Here is a 27,686-nt window from a genome sequence, read left to right as displayed (position 1 = left end):
AGGTTATCAATAAGTAGCGCTCAGATGATAATGATGATAATAATAATAATAATAATACTTTATATATCGCCCTATCTCCACAAAAGGACTCAGGGCAGTTTCCAACAAAAATGGCAAACATTCAATGCCAGAATATACTAAGAAAGAGAAATAAACAACATGCCCCAGATCCCAAAGGAAAATTCACAATGAAAACAAAATTATGTAATAACATAACCGATCAACCACCGCATATCTAACATTAAAACACACATCAGCCTTTTGTATCTTCCCTGGTGGGACACAAAACTAGGAAGCCAGATGGGACACGAAGCTAACTTTCAATATGTTTTAATGGTTTTAACTGGGATTTTTAAAATGCTGTTTATATTTAATCCTGTTTTAATGTTTGTATATTGGAATATTTTAAATTGCATACTAATGTTTTTATGCTAAGCTGCTTTGAGTCCCCTTTGGGAAAGATAAAGACGGCTATAAATTAATATAATAATGATTATGATGATGATGATGATGATAGCAGCAATAGGATGAATCCTCCATTTGCAGGAAGGTAAATACAGAACACACCTTTTCCTTTAAAAACCATAAATTTATGAAACTTTAATGAAATATGCAATACTACAGTACAACGATCAACCATCATTTAACATTTTGTTTATATCTTATCCATCCTTCCTCCCCTCTCTGTGTTACAGACGTTTTCAAACTGTCAATCCTCTTGGTTGCTGCGAGTCTTCCGGGCTGTCTGGCCATGTTCCAGAAGCATTCTTTCCTGATGTTTTCCCCACATCTATGGCAGGCATCCTCAGACGTTGTGAGATCTGTTGGAAACTAGGCAAGCACAGTTTTAGCCTGCCACCTTTGGACTCTCCCTTGCTGAGGTGTTCCTGCGAGTATCTCTGTAGATCTTAGAAAACTATTTCTTGATTTAAGGCGTTGGCATGCTGGCTGATACCCAAAGAGAGGATGGGCTGGAGATGTCACTGCCTTGGCCCTTTCATTGCTGGCTATCCAATGCTGGCTATCCCGGAAAAGTGACAGCAACCCATCTTGTTTTGATCTTATCCATCCTTCCTCCCCTCTCTGTGTTACAGATGTCAATCCTCTTACTAATAAATGACAGTATCCTCTATGGTCTAATGCAGGGGTCCCCAAACTAAGGCCCGGGGGCCGGATGCGGCCCTTCAAGGTCATTTACTGGCCCGCGCCTTCAGTTTTAGACTTAGGCTTGCCCAAAGTCTGAAATGACTTGAAGGCACACAAAAACAACAATCCTACTTAACTTGACTATCTCATTGGGCAGAAGCAGGCCCACACTTCCCATTGAAATCTTGATCGGTTTATGTTAGTTAAAATTGTTTTTATTTTTAAATATTGTATTGTTCACTCATTTACTAATATTGTGCTATGGTAATAATATAATATATTGTGTATACATATAATATTGATAATAATATTATAATGTAATGCAATATAATATAATATAATATAATATAATATAATATAATATAATATAATATTTATTTATTACAGTATTTCTACCCCAGCCTTCTCACCCAGTATGGAACCCAGTGTGGCTGATAATAATAATACAATGTAATAATATTGTATAATATAATAATATCAATTATATATTATACTAGTTGTGCCTGGCCACGCGTTGCTGTGGCAAAGTCTGGTGGTATGGGAAATAAAGTATTGAGGAATTGGTGGTAGTTAAGGTAAAAGGTAAAGGTTTTACCTTACATTAAGTCCATTATAAATGGGTTATATAACTGTGTGGAAGGGCCTTGAGTCTACACTGCCATATAATCCAGTTCAAATCAGATAATCTGTATTTTATAGGCAGTGTGGAAGAGGCCTAAGTGAGGCCTAACTCTGCGTGTCCCCTGGGCTGAGTGGGTTGCTATGAGACCAAGTGGGCGGAGCTTAGCCTTCTAACTGGCAGCAATTGGATAAAAACAATTCTTCCTCTCCCTCTAATTAGGACTTTATTTTTCTTTTCTTTTTGTTGTATGAACGTAGAGGCATGGATGACGGGTTCTGCTGCCACGTTGAGTGTTTCTGGGATGTGTAGTTTTGTTGTTTTGTCCTAGGCCGAAATTTCATTACCCTTTTATATATATAGATATTAAATGTAATATTACTAATAATAATATGGTATAGTGGTGGTATAGTACAATATAGTAATATATAATGCTAGTATTGTGCTATGTTAATAATATAATATATTGTATGTACATACAACTTGTAAGCCACTGAGTCCCCTTCGGGGTGCGAGAGGGCAGAGTATAAATGTAGCAAATAAATAAATGATTGTTGTTGTTGGGGGGGGGGGGTGGTTTGCACTACAAATAACACATGTGCAGTGTGCATAGGAATTTGTTCCTTTTTTTCCAAATGATAATTCGGCCCCTCAACAGCCTGAGGGACCATGAACCAGCCCTCCACTTTAAAAGTTTGAGGACCCCTGGTCTAATGCTTCTTAGGAATAGTTATATCTCCCCCTGGTGATTTATCTAAAATCTCAAGAAATCTTTAAAACAGGGTTGTTGTATGTCTTTCGGGCTGTCTGGCCATGTTCCAGAAGTATTCTCTCCTGACATTTCGCCCACAGCTATGGCAGGCATCCTCAGAGGTTGTGAGGCATGGAGAAACTAGGCAAGGAAGGTAAATATATATCTGTGGAGAGTCCAGGGTGTGAGAAGAGTCCTTTGTCAGTTGGAAGCCAGTTGTCAAGACCCAGGCTGCAGAGCACCAATAACCATGCGCAGAGGCCAGATTCTATCTTTATTAAAGGAATATATAGAGTCAATAAAAACAAGTGAAGAATAAAGTTCAGAAGTAGACCTCTCAGGAAAGGTCAAATATAGTCCAGGAAATTAATGTCCAATATGAGATATTAGAGTCCAAAGTTATAATCCAATAACCGAAACACACACTTTGCCAAGCAATAGTGTGGGGAAATGACAGGGTCCTTTAGTCCAATGGAGCTTGGCAACAAGGCTGGAGAGCAAAATAGATTCTTGGCAACAAGGCTTGATTCAAGGCAACAAGAAGCAAGAGACGAGAACAGGGTCCGTGGCGAGGTCCGTGGCAAGGTCCGGGGAAACAAGGCTGGGTTGGAACAAGAACAGGAGTAGCGTAGTCCACACACGATCTCACTCCCGAAGCTGACGAATTGACTCCGCAAGGATTCCCTTGCGGTTAAACACCTATATAGGATCTTGTTTTCCCACCAAGGAACACTTTCCCTGGGGAACAAGAAGTGAAACCCATACTGTGTCCAGATGCATGACTCCTTAAGATTTCCCAAGGGAAACAGGCTTAATCAGCTAATTGTCTGGCAGCAATTCTGGTGCTTCTGCGATTCGCCTCCCTAGCGCCTCTATCTCGATTATAATTATCCCGGCGAGAAAACGGGGGAGATTTCTGCTCAAGGCTTGTTTGGCTGACTTCTTGTGGGCAAACATCTTGCAGGTGCAAGGGCTCCAATTCTGGCTGAAACGGTGGGAAACCCAAGTTGTCCTCTTCATCTGCCACAATAGTACTAGGAACGGGACTACATGGCCCATGAGTCATCACACCAGTGTTAATGTTGCAATTAATCACCCTAATTAGCATTGGAAAGGTTTGTCTCTTGCCTGGGGGGTATCCTTTGTTCAGAGTCATTAGCCATCCCTGGAGCTCCTCTGCCCTCAGTGTTGCTTCCCATCTACTGTTCTGATTTTAGAGTTTTTTTTAATACTAGTAGCCAGATTTTGTTCATTTTCATAGTTTCCTCCTTTCTGTTGAAGTTGTCCACATGCTTGTGGATTTCAATGGTTTCTCTGTGTCGTCTGACATGATAGTTGTTGGAGTGGTCCAGCATTTCTTAGGAATAGTTATATCTCCCCCAGGTGATATATCTAAAATCTCAAGAGATCTTTAAAACTGAGATTGCACATGCTCAGAGTCAAGGGCACGTTTGGAAAATGTTTCCCTCTTTCTTGCTAAGACAGGGAGGCACAGCTCCAGAACCCAGGAGCTTGGTAAGAAATGGAAAAGTGACCTTCCATCGCTCCTTTCTTTCTTTCTTTCCTTCTTTCCTTTCTTTCTTGGGCTTGAGAGCCGAGAGGACTACATTTCCCATCCTGCATCACGAGAGACCGCTGGCCAGCCCATGCGCCTCCCTCTTTGCGCGCCCTGCGAGCCCAGGAAGCGTCGTGCGTAAAAGCAGAGCGCGCTGCTGCTCCTGCTGCTGCTTTTGGAGAGGTAAGGGGGGACCCTACAGTCTCCTTGAAACAGAGGGGAAGCGAGGAAAGGAGGGTGGGTTTTTTGGGGTGAGGATGAAGGGCAGAGGATGGGGATGATGGGCTGGGGTTGGGGAGGATGGGCGGTGCTTCCTTCCCCTTCTCCCAGCCTCTCTTTTGGGGTCCCCCTCCTCTTCTCCCATCCTCTGCGCCCCTGTCTTTGCGCCCTGAGAGCGCATCCAATCTGATACAACTAATAGATGGAGTTGCTGTGAGTTTTCCGGCCTGTATGGCCGTGTTCCAGAAGCATTCTCTCCTGACGTTTCGCGCACATCTATGGCAGACATCCTCAGAGGTGGGGAGGTCTATTGGAAACTAAACAAGTGGGGTTTAGATGTATGTAAAAAGTCCAGTTTGAGATGGGTGCGAGAAAGAATTCTAGTCTGTTTGAGGCAAGTGTGAATGTTGCAGTTGGCCAGCTTGATTAGCATTGAAGAGCCTTGCAGCTTCAAAGCCCGGCTGCTTCCTGCCTGGGGGAGTCCTTTGTTGGGAGGTGTTAGCTACACAGAGAAGCCATTGAAGTCCATAAGCATGTGGACAATTTCAACAGAAAGGAGGAAACCATGAAAATGAACAAAATCTGGATCCCAGTACAGTAGAGTCTCACTTATCCAACATAAATGAGCCGGCAGAACGTTGGATAAGTGAATATGTTGGATAATAAGGAGGGATTAAGGAAACACCTATTAAACATCAAATTAGGTTATGATTTTACAAATTAAGCACCAAAACATCATGTTATACAACAAGTTTGACAGAAAACGTAGTTCAATATGCAGTAATGCTATGTAGTAATTACTGTATTTACGAATTTAGCACCAAAATATCATGATGTATTGAAAACATTGACTACAAAAATGCGTTGGATAATCTGGAACGTTGGATAAGCGAATGTTGGATAAGTGAGACTCTACTGTATTTTTTTAAAAAAAACCTCTAGAATCAGGACAGTAAATAAAGAACATCACTCAGAAGACAGGGGAAATCCAGACAGGGAACAATCAGGGCCAGCTAACACCTCCATATTATCAGCTTTGAAATTGATTATCTGGCAGTGTAGGCTCATATAATCCAGTTCAAAGCAGATAATGTTTTTAATACTAATGATGTTTAATACTGTTTTAATATTTTATATTTGTACAGTAGAGTCTCGCTTATCGAACCTTCGCTTATCCAACGTTCAGTATTATCCAACACGATCTGCCTTTAATAGACAGTGTTTTGTAGTCAATGTTTTTAATACATTGCAATGTTTTGGTGCTAAGTTCATAAATACATTAATTACTACATAACGTTACTGCGTATTGAACTGCTTTTTCTGTCATTGTGTTGTAAAACATGTTTTGGTGCTTAATTTGTAAAATCGTAACGTAATTTAATGTTTAATAGGCATTTCCTTAATCCCTCCTTATTATGCAACATTTTCGCTTATCCAACATTCTGCTGGCCCGTTATTTTGGATAAGTGAGACTCTACTGTATATTTTAAATTGTATTGTAATGCTTTTAGTATTAGCCACTTTGAGTCTCCTTATGGAGAATAAACATGGGATATAAATAAACATAATAATGTGGATTATTTGCTTTGTTAATCTGAATTATATGGCAGTGTAGAGGGGCCCTAGTCCAACATTAAAACCATATGCCACACTGTCTCTCAGCAGCTTATTAAAAATCCTTTACTTTTAAATAATTCTCCAAATCCTGTTGGACAGCCTCATTCTAGCTTCCTTAGAGAGAAAATGTCAACACAACACTGACGAACTACCACAAAGAAGGCTCTGTTGTAACTCAATCCTGGGTGGATTTTGCAACAAACTCAGAAACAAAGGAATCAAAGACATGAATCAATCAGGGACAGCTAACACCTCCTAACAAAGAATCCCCCAGAAAGGAAGCAACCAGGCTTTGAAGCTGCAAGGCCATTCAATGCTAATCAAGGTGTCCAATTTCAACATTCACACTTGCCTGAAGCAGACATGAGTTTTTTCTCCCACCCTGGACATCATTCCACAGATATATAAACCCCACTTGCCTAGTTTCCAACAGACCTCACAACCTCTGAGGATGCCTGCCATAGATGTGGGTGAAACGTCAGAAGAGAATGCTTCTGGAACATGGCCATGCAGCCCGGAAAACTCACAGCAATTTTTTTACAACAAATTTTTTCTAGGGAAAGAAAATATCCTGCCATGGTGCTTGTTGTTTAATATAATACTTTATCTCCTTCCATTTTTGTACAGATCTCAAAATCATGGCTGAACCAAAGATGAAGCGCATTTTGGTGACCGGTGGTTCAGGTCTTGTGGGCAAAGCCATTGAGAAAGTGGTAGCGGATGGGGAAGGCCGGCCAGACGAGGAGTGGATTTTCGTGTCCTCCAAAGACGCTGACTTAACGTGAGTTTTTAAAAACCCAGGAGATAATGTACAGCCTCATAAACCTTTAATTGCTTATTTATTAGTAGCTGCCAGGTTGCGTTTAGAAGGATTTAAAGGGGATATTGGCGAATGCCTGGCGTAGCAATTAGCTGTGCATGAAAAACTGCCTCGTAAAGGCTGAAGGAACAGGAAAGAAAACAGTTTCAGGACGACTTTGGAAAAGAAAATAGTGGATTTTCAAAGACTTTGGTTGACAGTGCGAGTAAACACTTCTGGCATTTTTAATTGGTATATTATGACTGTGCTTTAATGCTAAATGCCACTTTATATAGCATTATATCTTTTGGAGAGCAGGGTTGTTAGGCATGATGGGCTAACGTAAAATTAATCCTAAAAATATATTGCATCGATAGAAACAGCAGTTTCGGAGAAGGCCTGGTTACTTGAAAAGGGCAGTATTTTCCAGTTTGATTGTGGGGTTGGCAAAACCTCTCCACTGGGATGACGCCCCTGAAATTGGTATCCATTTTGGGCACTTATAGTTTATAGGGCTGCCTCAGTTTCACCATTGTATGAGGGTTGAATGAAAAGTAATGCCTCCACCTTCGTAACTCCTCAACAGATGGCAGTCCTGGTCTGTGGCAGGTCCTGGCTTGTTCAGTAGACTCTCCTCTACAGTTCCATTTGGCAGGAAGCCTTAGCATTGAACGGTTGTGTTGTTAAAGGGCAAAGTATGGAACCCTGCGCAGACGGGGAAGCCTTAGCATTGAACGGTTGTGTTATTAAAGGGCAAAGTATGGAACCCTGCGCAGATGGGGAAGCCTTAGCCTGGAACGGTAGTGTTGTTAAAGTGCGAAGTATGGAACCCTGCCCAGACTGTCGGTCGGTCTATGTGACTTAAGCAACATGCAGTAATTGAATTCTTGACAGCAGAAGGTGTCACCCCAAAGGAGATTCACCAGAGAATGCAAGCTGTTTATGGTGATTGTGTTGATGTGAGTCCTGTGCGTCTTTGGGCAAGTAAGTTTAAAGTTGTTGAGGTCAAAACATCTGACTTGCGTGACAAACAAAGATTTGAACGTCCTGTGAGAGCAACCACCGAGTTTCACAAGCAAAAGGATGACAGATTGATTCAGGACGATCGTCATATCACTCAGAGAGAAATTTCAAGCATCATCGGCATTTCACAAGAACGTGTGGGTCACATTATTGCTTTGCTTGGCTATCGGAAGATCTGTGCACGATGGATCCTGTGAGACGCCGGTTGCGGAAATAGAGTGTCGACTTCTTCTGTGACAGCTTCAGAAAACATGTTCATCATTGGCAGAAATGTATCCCATTGTCTGGTGATTATGTGGAAAAGTGAATAGTGGTAGTTAAAGAGCACATCCTAAGGATTATTTCTGCGTTTGATTTATTAAAATATTCCCATCCAAACCCAAGTAACGAAGGTGGAGACATTACTTTTCATTCAACTCTCATATGTGCAAGGCTTGCTGGGCTGTCCAATGGCAGGGCATAGAAAATGTCCAAAATGGATCCAGACCTCCTTGGCTTGATATTACCAATCCTTTCCTACCTCTCATTCCTTCCTTTTCAAGGAATGCTGCAGAGACCAAAGCGCTCTTTGAGAAACACAAGCCCACCCACGTCATTCACTTGGCTGCCATGGTGGGAGGCCTCTTCCGGAACATCAAGTACAACCTGGACTTCTGGGTAAGATATTTGGAGAACCAGCGTGAACTTGTTCAAATCCCACTTAGCCCTGGAAAAATGAAGGGTAACTTTGGGCAAGTTGTATATTTTCCCAGCCTCAGAGGAAGGCCATGACAAACTCACTTCAAATAAATCTTAAGAATGTGTTGTTGAAGGCTTTCATGGGTTGCTGTGAGTTTTCCAAGCTGTCTGGCCATGTTCCAGCAGCATTCTCTCCTTTAAAAAAAAAAAAGATGATTTTAATGAAAAAGAAAAAAGTTTTCATTACATAAAAAGTGGGAGAACATTTTAGGTAAAGGAAAGTAGGGGAAAGAGATAGGGAAAAGAAATGGAAAAAAATAGTTTGTTTGCTTTCATTCTCGTTCTTCAGGGTATTCATGGTTATTTGGTCTTTTCTCTTCTTCAGGCACCTCCCTTTCATCTCTTCTCTGCACAGGATTCGCTTCCCTTGCTTTTTCCTAGTTTATTCTAATATACATTTCATTTTTTCTTGTTTCATGTAATCTTTGGCTGGTATCCAGTCCGTTGTTTTTTTCGGGATTCCCTGGTAATTTTTCAATTGTTTAGTTAAATTGTCCATGTTATTATATCTAATACTTTCAATATCCAATCCTCTATTGTTGGTATTTCTTTAATCTTCCAGTTTCTAGCATAAGTTATCATCACAGCTCTCACCAGGTAATTAAACAGTATATCTTTATTTCTGTCTGTTTCAAAATTCGACATTCCTAACGGGAAGTATTCCCGATTTCTTTTGAATTTTGATATTTAATATCAACTCTATTTTTTGGTGGATCATTTCCCAAAATTTGTTGGCTGCTTTAAACGTCCACCACATTTAGTAGAAAGAACCCACATGTGATTCACATTTCCCGCACTTTTCTTGAACATTTTTGTAGCATTTTGCCAATTTCTGGGGTGTGATGTACCAATGGTACATCATCTTATATCGATTCTTCTTTAAATCAAAGAAGTGTGTGTATTTTAATTTTTTATACCAACACTTTTCCCAATCTTCCAATTGACTCAGATATCCAATATTCTGAGCCCATTTCACTATACAGTCTTTTACTGTTTCCGTTTCTGTAGCCCAATTAAGCAATATCTTGTATATCTTTGTGATTTCTTTCTTTTCCACTTGGATTATTTTGTCCCAAATGGATTCTCTAATCATAAATCCTACCTTCTTATCTTTATTGAAGTATTCTTTTATTTGCCTACTGGAACCAGGACACATTCTTGTTTAACTTATTTACTTCCTCTTGGGATTTCAGCCTGTGGTCTTCATTTTGTTTTTCCAATATTTCTTTGTATATTGGCCACTTTTCCCAGGCCAGTTCCCTTCTTTGAACTTTGTTATTGTCATTGTTACTATTTTGGTTTGCTGTGAGTTTTCCGGGCTGTCTGGTCATATTCCAGAAGCATTCTCTCCTGATGTTTCACCCACATTTTTGGCAGGCATCCTCAGAGATTGTGAGGTCTGTTGGAAACTAGGCAAGTGGGCTTTATATATCTCTGGAATGTCCAAGATGGGAGAAAGAACTCTTGTCTGTTGGAGGCAAGTGTGAACGTTGCAATAGCCCAGCTTGATTAGCATTGAATGGCCTTGCAGCTTCAAAGCCTGGCTGCTTTCTGTCTGGGGGCATCCTCCCAATCTGTGTCTGTCCCATGAAGTGAAATGTGAACCCAGCTGCCTCTAAAGGCAAGAACATATAGAAACACCTGCCACGTTGTGCTGCCTGGAATAGACCTTTGTTTACTTAGTGATCTACAACCCTGCTGGGTGATGTCTGCCAAGAGAAACAGGAAATCCCAGTCCACGTATTATGTACTTCTTATGTCTACAAGACGGTGAGGTGGCAACTCACACATGGCAGGAAAAGAAGCAGAGTCCCTGCTTGGTTCCATTCATTATATTGAAACTCAACAGTGGCTCATTGAGCTCCATATTTCCTTGTAAAACCCGCTTTGCATCTTGACTGTGAGATAAAGGTGAGATGATGATGATAATACTATGAAACACGATTCTTTTTCCTGAGTTATAAATGTCATTTCCTCATTGGTTCTATTATAAAAACACGGGGAATGTTTATATAACTGCAAAAACTTTCTCCTTGCAGCACATTTTGCTTTAGTTTTAATGAATATCTGACATAGAGTCCCAACCAATTCCACATAGTTTGTGGCAGCCACAAAACCAAAGTTCTGGAGTAGAGCAACTACTTTCAAAGTAAGGATCGCACAATTAAACAGGAAATAACACTTTCAAACCAGGATATGATCAAATGCCATTCATTTAGCTTCTAGTCCCAGCATACTATGGAATTTCATTGAAGCACCTACAAATAAATAAACAAGAACAATGTATTATATTAACAATAATAATACAGTAGAGCCTCACTTATCCAAGACTTGCTTATCCAAGCTTCTGGATTATCCAATGCATTTTTGTAGTCGATGTTTTCAATATATCGTGATATTTTGGTGCTAAATTCGTAAATACAGTAATTACTACATAGCATTACTGTGTATTGAACTACTTTTTCTGTCAAATTTGTTGTATAACATGATGTTTTGGTGCTTAATTTGTAAAACCATAACCTAATTTGATGTTTAATAGGCTTTTCCTTAATCCCAAGATATTCGCTTATCCAAGGTTCTGCCGGCCCATTTAGCTTGGATAAGTGAGACTCTACTGTAATTTATATCTCACTTTCTAAAAAGGAAAGCCAAACCACCTCTCTCTTGCCTTGTCTCTTATTGTTTTTATTGTTGTTGTTGTTATTGACACAAAGACATAGTATGGCACAGCAAATGAGATACATATGATGGATTTTGTATTTTGCCTTGTCTCTTATTGTTTTTGTTTTTGTTGTTGTTGTTATCTTCCTGAGCATGTGTGAGTGAAACTATGGTTATGGGTTCTGCAGTTAAGAGGTTCTTACTGTATTTCAGATTATATATCTTTTGCAGGTTGTTTTACGGGTAAAAATGCTATCTGTACTGATGATGCTCTATAAATAGTTGAGGATGATTGATCGATGATCTAAAGCAGATCATCCCTGACACGTGCCGGTAGATCCACTTCTTCCAAAGGTGTCTGCAAAACAGTGATATAAATACAATACAAAATAGTAATATAAAGTGCCAGATCAGTTTTCCTTCATCACTTGGTATTTACGCATTAGTTTCCAATGCAGAAGCCTTTTGTTGCCTCTTCCTCTTAATGCCAAGTATCTGCATATATATATTTTTCATGCCTGCTTCCAAACTCTGCAGGCACAGGCAGCACTTTCCTTTTTTACCCTTCTTATCCTGTCTTTTGGTTCCTTTGATCTTCCCTTTGTGCTTTTTCAGTTGGTTGTCCTTGTTTGTTCTAGAAGAAGAAGCTGCTTTTGAAATGCAAAACGGTACCTTAAAATTGGTGTTGGAAAAAAACCAAGAGAAGGAGGAGATATGATAGGAATATCTGTACAAACAGAATATTTTTCTAATGTATAATGATTCAATGAATTTGCTCCCAAATGTCCCAATTACCTTTAGGGAGGGGAGCAATTCTGCTATTTATCTACTCCCTGGATCCATTTAAATCAGCAAGACGTGACAAAAGTCACTTAAGTTGGATAGAGACAGCATTTGTTTTAATTTTTACTTTACATATATCCATGGCAGTTCAAGTAGTGTCAAACTGCATTAACTCTACAGTGTAGATATGCCCTTAGAAAGAGTTGAAATATATGGAATCTTCTGATTTCTCTTTCTCCCCAGCGAAGGAACGTTCACATCAATGACAACGTCTTGCACTCCGCATATGAGTCTGGAGTTCGGAAAGTTGTCTCCTGCCTTTCCACTTGCATCTTCCCTGACAAGACCACCTACCCAATCGATGAAACCATGGTAAGGGCTCCTGCGTGTATGTTTCCCCCAGTTTTGGTGTGCAGTAGAGATGTGCGTAAAAATGTTTCCTTCGTTTCCTTTGTGCTATCATTTCGTTCTACACCGTTCTACACAACACTAATGATGACATTTTCGTAGGAAACGAGAGGCGACTTGAAATCGTGCTTGCTTTCGTTTTCCTTTCATTTTGGCCCCATAACAATAAGTAGGTACTGACAGAGGGCTGCTTTTCCATGACAGCTAATGTGTACCAATGGGTGTTAATAATAATAATAATAATAATAATAATAATATTAATAACAATAGTTACTCTGGTACCCTAAGCTGAGTCTGAGAGGTCTGCTTCCCCATGACATCTGATGTGTACCAATGGGTGTTAATAATAATAATAATAATAATAATAATAACGTTATTCTGGGACCCTAAGCTGAGTCTGAGAGAGATCCGCTTCCCCATGACAGCTGATGTGTACCAATGGGTGTTAATAATAATAATAATAATAATAATAATAATAATAATAATAACAACAACAATAGTTACTCTGGTACCCTAAGCTGAGTCTGAGAGGTCTGCTTCCCCATGACATCTGATGTGTACCAATGGGTGTTAATAATAATAATAATAATAATAATAATAATAATAATAATAATAATAATGATAACAATAGTTACTCTGGGACCCTAAGCTGAGTCTGAGAGAGGTCTGCTTCCCCATGACATCTGAGGTGTACCAATGGGTATTAATCATAATAGTACTCTGGGGATGACCCAGACATTTTAAAAGTTGATGGGCTAAGCAGGGTCGAAATGCCCTCCGTGTGTGGCAATTTTCACCCCTCTAGCCCAAAAACCAAGCAGGGAGGGCGGGGGTGAGCATCGGAAGGCCTCCCATTGCAGCCAATGTTCTAAAAAATTGTTTTTTTGTAAGCCAGATGAAAATTCTATTCTTATAAACACCCCATTTTTAGAAACAGGGACAAGTACAAAGCTGATACAAAACGAATGAAACTAAACAAAACGAACAGCGATTCCATACTAGTGGTGTGCATTTGTATGGAATCGCTGTTCATTTTGTTTAGTTTCATTTGTTTTGTATCAGCATGACAGGATGCAATGCCCACCTCTTCCTCCACCTCAATGAGACAGCTTTTCAAATCTTTAAAAATGGCTTTCATATCCCTTCTCTCGGCCTTCTTTTTTCCAAGCTAAACATCCCCAGCTCCCTAAGCCTCTCTTAGAGGGATTAATAGTTTCCAGAACTTTGACTATCTTTTGCATCTTTCCATCTTTTGCATCTTCTACTTTAATTGCTTTGCCCAGAACTGGACTCAGGGTTATTATTCCAGGTGAGGAGGTCTGACCAAAACAGAAGAGAATGCAAATATGACTTCCCACAATTTGTACACTATAGAATCGCATTGGCCTTTTTAGCTGCAGCATCACACCGTTGCCTGACATTCATGCATTCCTCACCGTGCCTGCCTTTGCTCACCTTTCCTCGAACTTCACTTCCTAGCTTTGATTTCACCCAGTTTTTCATGCACTGATTGAAACCGATGGTGAACATTCCCTTCCAGATCCACAATGGTCCCCCGCACAGCTCAAACTTTGGCTATTCCTATGCAAAGAGGATGATTGATGTTCAGAACAGGTAGGTCCCTTCTGGCTCTTCTCCTTGTCCCTGAAAATTTGCTCAGTCTGTAAACCATTCTCTGTTTCAGTCTGTTTCTGTCAAATTTTTTTTCGTTTCAGGAACAACCGGAGTTGCTTCTGGAGTTGTTTCTGTCATTATCAATAGCTGGATAGTCTGGGTTGGGAGAAAGAACTCTTGTGTGTTGGAGGCAAGTGTGAATATTCCAATTGGCCACCTTGATTAGCATTGTGTGGCCTTCCAACTTCAAAGCCTGGCTACTTCCTGTCTTGGGGAATCCTTTGTTGGTAAGTGTTAGCTGGCCCTGATCGCTGGACCACTAACAACCACTATGTCAGACTACACAGAGAAGCCACTGAAATCCACAAAAAGCAAGTGGACAATTTCAACAGAAAAGAGGAAACCATGAAAATGAACAAAATCTAGCTACCAGTATTTTAAAAAACTCTAAAATCAGGACAATAAATAAAGAGCAACACTAAAAAAAGGGTGAAATCCAGGCAGGAAACAATCAGGGCCAGCTAACAACTCCCAACTAAGTATTTTCCCCAAGCAGGAAGCAACCAGGCTTTGAAGCTGCAAGGCTTTTCGATGCTAATCAAGGTGATTAATTGCAGAATTCATACTTGCCTCAAACAGACAGGAGTTCTTTCTCCCATCCTGGACATTATTCCACAGATACATAAACGTTTCCAACAGACCTCACAACCTCTGAGGATGCCTGCCATACATGTGGGTGAAACGTCAGGAGAGGATGCTTCTGGAACATGGCCAGACAGCCCGGAAAGCTCATAGCAATCCAGTGATTCCGGCCATGAAAGTCTTCGACAACACAATAATAATAATAATAATAATAATAATAATAATAATAATAATAATAATAATAAATGAAATCCAGCATATATATCTCATTTACTGTGGCATACTATGTCTTTGTGATAATAGTAATACTAATAATACTAATACTACTACTACTAATAATAATAATAATAATTCTGTTCCTTTCTGTTCTGCTGTTGAGCCAATCTTTTAGTGGGAATCTCCTTTCCTAAATTTTGCATCTATTATTATTATTACTACTACTGCTACTACTATTGATATTGCTATTACAATAGAGTCTCACTTATCCAACGTTCTGGATTATCCAACTCAGTCTGCATTTTAGTAGTCAATGTTTTTGTAGTCAATGTTTTCAACACATGATATTTTGATGCTAAATTCATAAATACAGTCATTACTACATAGCATTAATGTGTAATGAACTAATTTTTCTGTCAAATTTGTTGTATAACATGATTTTTAGTGCTTAATTTGTAAAATCATAATCTAATTTGATGTTTCATAGGCTTTTCCTTAATCCCTCCTTATTATCCAACATATTCGCTTATCCAATGTTCTGCCGGTCCGTTTATGTTGGATAAGTGAGACTCTACTGTATAAATATTTAAACATGAGAAATAAAATATAAAATGAGTCATTATATATATGATCTACTGTATTGTTTATTTATTTATTTATTTGCAGTATTTATATTCCGCCCTTCTCACCCCGACGGGGATTATTGTTGTTTTATTTATGTCCACTTTTTCTCTCCACAAGGAAACTCAAAGCAGCTTTATTAGGATTATCCTTTGGAGCATCAAAAAATAATAATATTCCCAAGCTCACTTTATCTACAGTCATTTGGAATAATAATACAGTAGAGTCTCACTTATCCAACATAAACGGGCTGGCGGAATGTTGGATAAGTGAATATGTTGGATAATAAGGAGGCATTAAGGAAAAGCCTATTAAACATCAAATTAGGTTATGATTTTACAAATGAAGCACCAAAACATCATGTTAGACAACAAATTTGGCAGAAAAAGTAGTTCAATAAGCAGTAATGCTATGTAGTAATTACTGTATTTATGAATTTAGCACCAAAATATCATGATATATTGAAAATATTGACTACAAAAATGTGTTGGATAATCCAGAACGTTGGATAAGCGAGTGTTGGATAAGTGAGACTCTACTGTATGAGTAGATAGCCATTCTTTTGAGTTATCTTATCGAGCTATGATGTCTAATAGGGACAATTCTAGGAGATGTTGTACAATGGGACAACCTTTTTCCAAGCCCTTGTTCTGGCTCTGTTTTTATTAAGCTGGCAACTTATTTTCCCCTTCCCCTTTTTGCTCATTTTCCTCCTCTCAGGGGCTACTTCGAACAGTTTGGTTGCCGCTTCACGGCCGTCATCCCAACCAACGTCTTTGGGCCTCACGACAACTACAACATCGAGGACGGCCACGTCTTACCAGGACTCATCCACAAAGTGTACTTGGCAAAGAGTGAGTATGTCGCACGCATGGGCCAACTTCGGCCCTCCCTCCAGGTGTTTTGGACCGGTAGGCTGTTAGGAATTGTGGGAGTTGGGGGTCCAAAACACCTGGAGGGAGGGCCGAAGTTGGCCCATGCCTGGTACAGATGGTCGAAATGCACTTGTTCAGAAATTAAAAATATTCATTGAATATTCCTTTCCTTTTGCAGAAAACGGCACGGCTCTTACTGTCTGGGGGACAGGGAAGCCCAGGAGGCAGTTCATTTACTCTCTGGTAATCTTGAGATTTGGAAGATCTGGGTGAATGGGGCCTTTCGTGGGTGCTTTAGGTTTTGTGGGTGCTTAGGTATTTACCTTGTATTATTAGTATTATATTGTATTACAAAATAATATTAATATTATATGCATATACAATATATTATAATATTATATATTGTAAATTATATTGTATATATGTATACACACACACACACACACATATATATATATATATACACACATATACATATACATATACACATATTTATTTATTTATTTTATTTACATCACTTTTACCACGCCTTTCTCTCCGAGGGGACTCAAAGCGGCTTACAGTAAATAGGCAAAAATTCAATGCCTAAAAACAATGTAAAAACAACAATTCATATAAAACAGATACCATTACAAAATAAAATCACATTATATAAAATTTTAAGCATGTCCAAGATTAAAATCCATTCATCCAGAATCCTCAATAAGTCTTTCTACAGGTCATGTAAAGTCCATGTTCTCATTCATTAAAAGCTTGCGTGCACAACCATGTCTTTAAGGCTTTCCTGAAGCCTTGGTGTCTTTGTTTTTAGGCCTGTTCCTGGGGTTATTTGGGGTGCTGATTCAGAAAATTGCGTTGGATAGACTTCATTAGTTCTAGATTATTAAATATGATTTTCTGTGGGCGAGCAAATGGAGACTACTCTATAGCATATGTTCTGTATCAGAAAGCTTATGTGGAGCTTATGTGGTCTCTTCAATGCAATTTTCTGAATCAACACCTCGAATAAGCAAACAGAATCTAAAGTTGACCAAAAACCTGATTCTTAACCCTTTCGGTACTAATGTTGGAGAGTGGTCCCTGGTCAAGAGATCCTTGGTAAAAAAAGAGGTTGGGAACCACTGTTCTAGAAATCTGTAGGTTCTTAAGCTTGACTCTATGGTCAACTTCCATCAGAGGTTGGCGATAGGATCTTGCTAAAGGACCTAGAGATTATTTAGAAAGAACATACTACTCAAATACACTCAAAGTTAAGCTCACAATAAGTTAAGTCCATAAATGTCTTCTCCTGCCTAGACCTAAACATCTCCTGCTCCCTCAGATATTCCTCATAGGGTTGATTCCCAGACTTCCAGCCATCCTTATTACCCTCTTCTGGACACTTCCAGTTGGGTTAGAAGAGATGAAAGCAAGCCAATGGGACAAGCAGCTTTCCCATGGGTCCAATTTAGATCTTCCACTTGTGCTGAAGTTCTCCATAAATGTATGTCATTGAACTGCAACTCCTGGCACCTCTAGCTGGCATAGCCAAGTGGTGAGGAATGCTGGGAGTTGGAGTCCAAGGACATTAGGACAATGGCTCAAATCTCTGCCCTGTTCTGTTGGGATTGTCATGTTGGGATTGTCAGTATTTATGAGAGGAGAGCCAACAACGAAAGGGAGGAGATGTATCCAAGCGATGGTCTGAAAAGTCAGTAGGACAAGGCATCTGGGGCCACGTGTATGTGTTTGGGGGTATTGGCACTCTGGATTCAGAATGATTATGCAACTCTTGAAAACCAGAATTGGACCTAGATCTGTTCTGTTCTCCCTGCAGGACTTGGCGCGCCTCTTCCTCTGGGTATTAAGGGAATATGACGAAGTCGAACCCATCATTTTGTCTGGTGAGGTCCGCCTTGTTAAATTTACACTTCCTCTGGCATCTCTATCTCACACGTAGGTGTACGATTGCCCCCAAACAGTAGGAGCTGATGACTCCTGGCTCAGTTCAGCGATGAATCTACCCAGATATTTAGATGAGCTGTCCAAGGTGCTGAGCTCTGCTTTGGAGATAGGAATCAGCACCTTGGATAGCTCCTCTCACATTTAGCTTCAAACCTGAAACAAAATTTCCTCAATTGTTTCAGTGAGAACCACTGGCCCTAAGACGAGACTGAGATGTATTCTTAGAATTGTTTTCAAGCAGTGTAGTTTTTGAGCCACAAAACATGAGGTCCATAATGAGACACCATCAGGGGTCCCATCTACTCTCACTCTGTCCACTAACTCAGAGCTTGTTACTGCTGTGTTTCTTCCATTCATTCCATAATCTCCCAGCCCTCCTGCTCTGTCTCTCATAGTTTTGGAGTCCGCATAGATTGTGGGCTGCTGTTTCCATCCTGATCGCTTTCTTCATGCCTTCATTTGGCTGCAAGAGAGATGTGTGATTTATGGTGTTGAGAGGGGCAAGGGCTGGACTTGTTCTGGAATATCGCTGTTTCTCTTACTCTTTTGCCTTATTGAGGAATTGAGGAGGGAAAAATGCATTTCATAGAATCAGGAATTAAGAGAACTCAAGTGTCACCCTGTTCAACCGCAATTTGCCATGCAGAAATACACAACCCAAGCCCTTCTGACAGATGTCCATCCAGCCTCTACTTTAAAAATCTCCAAAGAAGTAACCTCCAACACAGCAGCATATTTCGCTGTTACTCTTAGGAAGTTTTTCCTAATGCTTTTTTCCTAGAGTTTGAATCATTGGCATGTTTGAATCATAGTTTCTGGAGCAGCAGGAAAAAAGCTTGCTGATAATAATAATAATAATAATAATAATAATAATAATAATAATAATAATAATAATAAGTTATTTATATTCTGCCCTTCTCCCCAAGGAAACTCAGTATATCCGTGTATATGGATTACAGTAAATATTACAGGCAAATATTCAGTGCCTTGTTACATGACACACATTGAGAGACACATACACAGACAAAGGCAAAGGCTTCTCCTTTCATTTCCGGCTCTGGAGGCAGTGCTCATCTCTGGCTCTAAGGGAGGTGCTTATTTCCATTTCCAAGCCGAGAAGCCTACATTGTCCTTAGACACTTCCTGGTCGTGTGGCCAGCATGACTGCTTAGAGCATCTTTTTGCCTTTTCCTTCTGAAGCAATACCTATTGATCTACTCACATTTGAATGTTTTCAAATTGCTAGGTTGGCAGGAGCTAGGGCTAACAGCGGGAACTTACCCCGTCCAGCGAATTCAAAATGCCAACCTTCAGGTCAGCAATTCAGAAGCACAAGGGTTTAACCCATTGTGCCACCATGGCCCCATCGTCAACATGACTTCCTATGAAATGCTTAAACACAACTCTCATGCCTCCTTTTTACCTTCTCCAATCTAAACAGATCCAGTTCATCATCACCATTATTATTATTATTATTATCAACACAACAACGTTGTATGGCACAGCAAACAAGATAGATATGCTGGATTTCGTTTCGCAAAACCACAAGTCGAACACTTCCCAAGTGTCTAGGACTGTGTGATGTATTTTCTGATGATGTGTGCAGATCCCAGTAGGGTGGCCTTTTGCAGTTGGCAGATGGTGATTTTGTCAATGTCCATTGTTTCCAAATGCCGGCTGAGATCTTTTGGCACAGCACCCAGTGTGCCCATCACCACCGGGACCACCTGTACTGGTTTCTGCCAGAGTCTTTGAAGTTCAATCTTGAGGTCCTGATAGCGGCTGAGTTTTTCCTGTTGTTTTTCATCTATGCGACTGTCACTGACATAAATTATTATTATTATTATTAATAATAATTATTATTATTATTATTGTGTTTGTTACTACCCTGCTTTCTCTCCATAAGGAGACTCTTTAAGCTGCTCCTCAGAGGGATTTGCGGTTTCCAAACCTTTGACTATTTTTGTTGCCTTCTTCTGAACACCTTCCAGTTTGTTTGGGGCCCTTTGGTCCACCCTGGCCCAAAACCAGCACTGAAATAACTCCTTTAAAGCACCTAGAAAATACCTGTGTTCAGTTCCATAACTAGTTGGAGAGAATAAAGAAACACCTGGAAGCCCTATAGCGTGCACACTAGGGAGGAAATGGAGACAAGACTCTCAGTGCACCCTATAACAACCTTCCTGGATCTGAGATCCCTTTCCCAATTGGCAGAAGGAGGCAAAAGTCTGTAGAATTTGCCAGTCCCCAAGGTAGCAAAGGTGGAGATTGTTTTCAAACTCCATAAATCTATTTAGGATTGTAGGAGGAAAAGGATGGTGGGGAGGTGGACATGTATGTAGCAATGGTTTGTGTGAACATGGACTATCCTCCACACTTGCCATAATGGTGCATGCTCGGTTTTTTACTTTTAGTTGGCGAAGAAGACGAGGTCTCCATACGGGAAGCGGCGGACAGCATCGTGAGAGCCATGGACTTCAAGGGAGAGCTCCTTGTATCTTTTGGAAAGGTTTCCTACTGAAGACCTTTAAAAAATGCCCTTATTTTCCAGGCAGTTTTGGGAAGAAGGACTTCCTTCTTCCTAGAGTCAGGCAACACCCAAGTACTAATTTTCCTTTAACCTGAGACTATTCTTAGTTTGACACAACAAAGTCAGACGGACAGTTCAAGAAAACAGCCAGCAACAAGAAGCTGAAGGGATACCTCCTGGATTTCAAATTCACGCCTTTTGAGCGAGGTAAGGACAACCAATTAAAGGAATTACTGGTTTCTAATTGACACGGAAAGCAGGCCCATTTCCTTTGCCTTAAAACAGCTCTCCAAAGGTGCGACACTTCCTGGCCTTCCCGAGTTGTAGTATTTATTTATTTACAGGATTTATATTCCGCCCTTCTCACCCCGAAGGGGACTCAGGGTGGATCACAGACCACATACACAACAAACATTCAATGCCGTTAGACATACAGGACAAACTACAGATAGAGGTGTTATGTCAGCATTTCCCCTGTTACGAGTCAGACGCCAGCCAATATAAACAAATCAGTTTATTGCAAAAACAACACAAAGGAGCCTAAAAAACAACCAAAAGAAGCTCAAAAACACTTTCTCTTCAGTGTGAGATGATAATGTCCAAAAAGAACTCAAAACATCCAAACTCAGAATATAATCTGGATTATCCTGGGAAATAATCCAGATTAAAACAAACTTAGTTGAAAAAGCTGGAAACTCGCTCCACCTGCTGGTTGGAGCTAAACAAACACAGGAAAGCTATCAGTAGTTACCCACAGTGACCAACGGCCACACAATGCCCCAAAACGTAGTTAAAGCTAAACCGCGACGTAAAGGAGAAGTCACAGTTGCCACATCCGGTCCGTGTCGTTAGAGAGAGTCACAGGCTTCGAGTTCCAGTCCAATTAGTCAGGGAGCAGTCAGAGTCACCGAATTCCAATCCAAATCGTCTGGGAGAAGTCAGAGTCACCGAATTCCAGTCCAAATCGTCTGGGAGAAGTCAGTGTCACCGAGTTCCAGTCCAAATCGTCTGGGAGAAGTCAGCGTCACCGAGTTCCAGTCCAAAGTAAACACAAAGAGCCAAAGCGTCGGAGGCAAGCCGGCAGGTCCCAAAGCAGTCTTTCAAACACGTCTTCTGAAACAGATCCCGAAAAATGCCCAACAAAACACCTTGCCAATTGCAAAGTTACATTAGCAACAAATTTACTTTTATCTACAAGTCCTCCTCTGAACTTGAGCCAGCCTACGCCCCATCCACAGCTGGTTGCTGCAAATCCTCATCAGAGCTGGAGTCACCCAACGCCCCACCTCCAGCTGCAGCCCTTCCACGATCTCTCCAGCCAGACCACCTTCTATCCAAACCCATAACTCCCCAGGATCTATCTGTATCTTCTCTGTGCCGTCCCTCAAATGTACCACTGCTTGTGGGTTCCTCAATAATCTCCCAGATCTCCTGAACCTTAGTATCCATCACCTCACTCCCAGAGTCTGACATCCCATCCTCCTGACTCCCAGCCCCACAATCCCCTTCAAAATCTTCAAAGGTATCCATCAGTGGGTTCCATAAGTATTTCCCGGATTCTCTTCCTTTGTTGCTCCTTATCAGAGTCTTGCTCACGAGTCGTCTTCCTGCCTCTTCTAATACAACTAGTAGTATCTCTACTCGAAGACCCCATCACAACATCCCCAGGTTCAGCGTCCTGGAGATTGTTCATGATTCCGGTCACAGGGTGGTGCTGTCGCTTCAACTGCTGATAAGCCCTTAATCACAAACTTTCCTCCTGTTCCTTCTGGTATTTCTGGTATTTCCTTTTATGGTGCCGTAAAACACCTTCCCACTTAAGCGGTGCCTAATTTCTCTACTCACAGCAATTTTTTTTTTAATTATTGAAAAACATAACATACTAGCTTTGCCCGGCCACATGTTGCTGTGGCTTATGCTTTCAGAGTGTTGTTCTTTATTTACTGTCCTGATTTTAGAGATTATATTGTTCTATATTATTATATCACAGTAATTATTACATATTATATTTATAATCTTATATTATCTGCTTAGAACTGGATTATATGAGGCCCGTTCTACACAGCTGTATAAAATGCACACTGAAGTGGATTATATGGCAGTTTGGGATCAAGATAATCCAGTTCAAAGCAGATAATATAAGATTATAAATGGGTAATATATCTGTGTGGAAGGGCCTTGAGTCTACACTGCCATATACTGTAATCCAGTTAAAATCGGATAATCTGTATTTATAGGTAGTGTGGAAGAGGCCTAAGTGAGGCCTAACTCTGCCTGTCCCCTGGGCTGAGTGGGTTACTAGGAGACCAAGTGGGTGGAGCTTAGCCTTCTAACTGGCAGCAATTGGATAAAAATTGTTCCTCTCCCTCTAATTAGGACTTTATTTTTCTTTTCTTTTTGTTGTATGAACGTAGAGGCATGGATGAGGGGTTGTGCTGCCAAGTTTAGTGTTTCTGGGATGTGTAGTTTTGTTGTTTTGTCCTAGGCCGAAATTTCATTACCCTTTTATATATATAGAAGTGATAAACAAGCATACATACAACAGTGCGAAAAATTGCAAAGCAAAAACATAAGGAGAAGAAAAACATGAAAATGAAAAAGGGTAGGGAACAAAATAAGAGTCCAAAAAGAAGAAGAAAGAAAAATTTAAGACCTAAATTATCCATACAAACTTCACATCTATACATAAACAATACAATAACACTAAAATTTACTTCCTTCTATTGTGTGGTGCTTTGAATACCATTCTTTTTGTGTACGTTGTGCCTTTGTATCCCTTATCTAATTTATCTTTAACATTGCTTACTTTCTCTTTATTACATCGCCTGGGACGATCCTTTATTCATTCTCTTTTCCCTGAAACATCTTTATATTATTATCTTACATTTTTCATTATTTAGATAATTTTTAATTAATTCCAAATTTGTTTGTTTTCTTGGCTTTCCTTGAGTGTTTGATAATAGATATGTTAATTTGTCCATATTCATTATTTCAGAAAATTTATTATACCATAATTTGATATTTGGCCTATTTTTTTTCCCTCCATTTTTTGGCGTAAGTCAGTCTCACAGCTGTAACTAAGTAATTAAACAGCATTTCTTTGTTTTTATCTTTTTCTATGTCATACATCCCTAAGAGGAAGAATTTGGGGGTCTAAATTAATTTTGATGTGTAGCATATTTTGTATTCCTTGTTGTATTTCCTTCCAAAATTCTTTGGCCTTCTCACATGTCCACCAGCAGTGGTAGTAAGTGTCCTCCTATTCTCCGCACTTCCAACATTTATTTGAGGTCTTTTTATAATATTTTGATATTTTTGGGGGGGTCAGGTACCATCTGTAAAAGGTTTTTATCCAATTCTCTTGAAGGGCTACTGAATATGTGAATTTTACCACAAAAAAACTGGGAAAACATTGACTCCAGTATAAGCCAAGGGTGGTCAATTTCAGAAATAAAAACAGATACCAATAAAATTACATTAATTGAGGCATCAGTAGGTTAAATATTTTTGAATATTTACATAAAGCTCTAATTTAAGATAAGATTGTCCAACTCTGATTAAATCGTTATTCTCATCTTCTTCAATGTAAATGTGCTTATGTATCCTTTTAATAATAATAGAGTAAAATAATACATGTAATAATAATAATAATAAATAATACAAGAAAATAATACATGTAGTAATAAATAGAGTAAAATAATAAATATAATAATAAGATCAGAGTGAAATAATAAATGTATTAATAATACAGTAGAGTTTCACTTATCCAACATTCGCTTACCCAACGTTCTGGATTATCCAACGCATTTTTGTAGTCAATGTTTTCAATACATCATGATATTTTGATGCTAAATTCATAAATACAGTAATTACTACATAGCATTACTGCGTATTGAACTACTTTTTCTGCCAAATTTGTTGTATAACATGATGTTTTGGTGCTTAATTTGTAAAATCATAACCTATTTTGATGTTTAATAGACTTTTCCTTGATCCCTCCTTGTTATCCAACATATTCGCTTATCCAACGTTTTGCCGGCCCGTTTATGTTGGATAAGTGAGACTCTACTGTAATAATAAAATAGAGTAAAATGTAGTAGTAGCAACAATAATAGAGAAAAATAATAAATGTAATAATGCCAATAATAATAGAGAAAAATAATACTTGTACTTTGTACTTATTATTTTCATTATTGTTGTTAACTCTGAGGTAATATTGTATGTATATGGTGCTCTGAATTGCATAGTGCAACGTATGTTTTGAAACTTTATAGTATTCGCTTATCCTTTTTACATAGAAGGAAGATAGCTCTATACTCAGAGAGGCCTGACTATTTCTGTGGCCTTTGCAAGATGCTCTAATATACACCTCTCTTTTTGTTTTGAACCTTTATAGTGTTTGTTTATCTCTTCGACATTGTCTAGTATAGACATTTGTGTGTATTTATCATTACCAAATATAAGCCAACCAGGACCCTCACCCGAGTAAAAGCCGAGGGGGGCTTTTTCAGTCTTAAAAAACGGGCTGAAAAACTAGGCTTATACTCGAGTATATACAGTACTAGCTGTGCCCGGCCACGCGTGGCTGTGGCGTTGTCTGGTGGTGTTGAGGTAGTGGTGAGAAATTGTTGAGGTAGTGGTGGTATTGAATGTCTGTTGTATGGTTGTCTTTATGTTTAGTATGCATTTGGTTGTTTGTGTACTGTGAAAGTGGTGAGGATAGAGGACACTGTTTATGTTGGATTAGTGAGACTCTACTGTATATCTGTAATCTTATATTATCTGCCTAGAACTGCCCCTTCTACACAGCTGTATAAAATGCACACTGAACTGAATTATCTGGCAGTGTGGACTCAAGATAATCCAGTTCAATCAAATAATATAAGATTCTAAATGGGTAATATAGCTATGTGGAAGGGCCTTGAGTCTACACTGCCATATAATCCAGTTAAAATCAGATAATCTGTATCTTATAGGCCTGAGGCCTAACTGTGCCTGTCCCCTGGACTGAGTAGGTTGCTAGGAGACCAAGTGGGCGGAGCTTAGCCCTCTAACTGGCAGCAATTGGATAAAAACAATTATTCCTTTCCCTCTAATTAGGAGTTTATTTTTCTTTTCTTTTTTGTTGTATCAACCGTGGATGATGGGTTGTGTTGTCAAATTTCAAGGTTGGGGGGCCTGTAGTTTTGTTGTTTTGTCCGCTGCCCTGATGCCATCACTCTTTTATATATATAGATGTAACGGATTAGAAAAACTAATCAGCAACCCAACCTTCAAGTCTTCAGTCTTGCTGGCACAAGGGTTAAACCACTGTGCCACCCAGGACTCCATGTACAATTATAATAAAGTTAATCTATTCTATTAAGGACATCACACATGGAAGGTGGTTGTCTTTCTCTCTCTCAAAAAATAACTTTTTTGGGTTTTTTTTTTTATGCTGACCACTTTTTCTCTCGCTTCCTTCCATAGCTGTGAAGGAAACCTGCGACTGGTTTTGTTCCAACTACGACGTCGCCCGGAAATGACGAGGGACGAAGCCGCTGTGACTTTCTGAAATTTCTCACCGAGACTCAGGTTGTCTTTCACTGAAGCGAACAACGGAGAATTTAAAAAGGACTGTTTGGGGTATTGGGACACAGTAGGCTTCAAGGAAGACTATTTCTCTTTCCAAAAGCAGGTGTAGATCTGTGAAAATTTATTTATAAAGCACGACTTTGTAGCTGGGTGGCGGGGCTTCTGTTTCTTTCCTAGAAACTATGACTCGAAAGAGCTGTTTTTAGGAAATCTTGCAAAGGGATGAAGTTGAGTTGAGCAAGGAACCAACCCAACTGGTTCTACTACTTGTTTACACGTCAAATAGTCACGCCTTTCTTAGCGTTCTTTCCACAGTAAGGGATTGTTTTGCCTCAAATTGTCTACTTTTGGGGAGATTCCACTCACCTGAAGCCAAAGCAAGGAGAGGAAACTCTTTTCTCTAAAGCTGCTGGCAATTAAATTAGCATTAAAGGAGAGAAAATACAAAATGGGCATCATATAGAGTTCTTGTTGCCAGGCAGAACAGAGCTTGGGAGGATTGCTTTGGGTACTACAACTCCCAGAATCCCCCAGCACATATAGCCACTTGTTGGGAGTTGTAGTCTGAAAAGCAGCATTGTTCCCAAGTTTGAGAGCAAAACGGAGAAGAAAGAGGGTCAGTTACCTTTTCCATAAGGTACAAAACTCAGGGAGAAAGTAGATGCATTATATACAGAAATTCCCAGCTTTGAGACCCAATGACATCTGGCAGACAGTACAGGGTGACAAAGACAAGGACAAACAGAAGATCGTAGCCTGCAAAGGAGGCATTCACTCTGAACCAGCAATGAGTGGTTTGTAATCACAGGATTATAGTTTTGGGCTTGTAAAGTTACAGGAATGTTTGTAACTGTAAAGGCGAATTCTCAAGTTCGCATTGATGGTCTTAACGTCGTCCACAAAGCTACCTGTCACAGGTAACATATCTACTTCAAAGAGGAAAAGCACAGGTATTATTCCATTCAATAAGCAAGTTGCTTAATTTTCCCCCTTGTTGCAACTCAGCAAATGAATTGATTGTAAACCAAATTCAATAAATATCTCTGTTCTTATTCAGTGTGCTTCTACCTATTTTTTCATAGTTTTGATATGGATGCAGGTTAGCATGATACTTGGATTTTTGGGACAGATTTGCCATTTCTAAGGAAGAAAGAGAACATTACCTGAACTAATTTCAGAGAAGTTTCAGAGAAGTTTCTGCGAGGAATTGTAGAGGCGGCTGTTACTTTCCTTGCAGGCTTGGCTGCCGGAGAATCCCATTCTTTATTGTATTATTTACAGCAGATGTGCTGCTGCAACTGGAGACTGAAAGTCTTGTTTCTCAAACCTACTATGTTTCAGTTGGCGATGC

General features: G+C 39.7%; 1 protein-coding gene across 1 annotated transcript; it reads left to right on the top strand.

Annotated features, from left to right (window-relative positions):
• Positions 1-4,098: 4,098 nt before the first annotated feature.
• gfus (GDP-L-fucose synthase) lies at positions 4,099-27,387 on the top strand. The gene is made up of 11 exons (XM_062979933.1): positions 4,099-4,254; positions 6,535-6,688; positions 8,272-8,386; positions 12,155-12,283; positions 13,860-13,933; positions 16,133-16,266; positions 16,466-16,530; positions 18,104-18,170; positions 20,646-20,725; positions 20,869-20,968; positions 26,231-27,387. Exons 2-11 carry the CDS (start codon positions 6,546-6,548, stop codon positions 26,284-26,286), a joined length of 963 nt encoding a protein of 320 aa, XP_062836003.1. The 5' UTR covers positions 4,099-4,254; positions 6,535-6,545; the 3' UTR covers positions 26,287-27,387.
• The last annotated feature ends 299 nt before the right edge of the window (positions 27,388-27,686 follow it).

This window comes from Anolis carolinensis, chromosome 4 (genome assembly GCF_035594765.1).
Source record: "Anolis carolinensis isolate JA03-04 chromosome 4, rAnoCar3.1.pri, whole genome shotgun sequence".
Classification (NCBI taxonomy): Eukaryota; Metazoa; Chordata; class Lepidosauria; order Squamata; family Dactyloidae; genus Anolis; species Anolis carolinensis.
Note: the sequence above shows the minus strand (reverse complement) of the source record. Positions and strands in the feature narration are given on the sequence as shown.

Coding starts and splice junctions, on each gene's coding strand:
- gfus (XM_062979933.1), top strand. CDS start 6,546: ATGGCTGAACCAAAGATGAAGCGCATTTTGGTGACCGGTGGTTCAGGT. Junction 6,689..8,271: donor TCCAAAGACGCTGACTTAAC/GTGAGTTTTTAA, acceptor TTCCTTTTCAAG/GAATGCTGCAGAGACCAAAG. Junction 16,267..16,465: donor CAAAGTGTACTTGGCAAAGA/GTGAGTATGTCG, acceptor TTCCTTTTGCAG/AAAACGGCACGGCTCTTACT.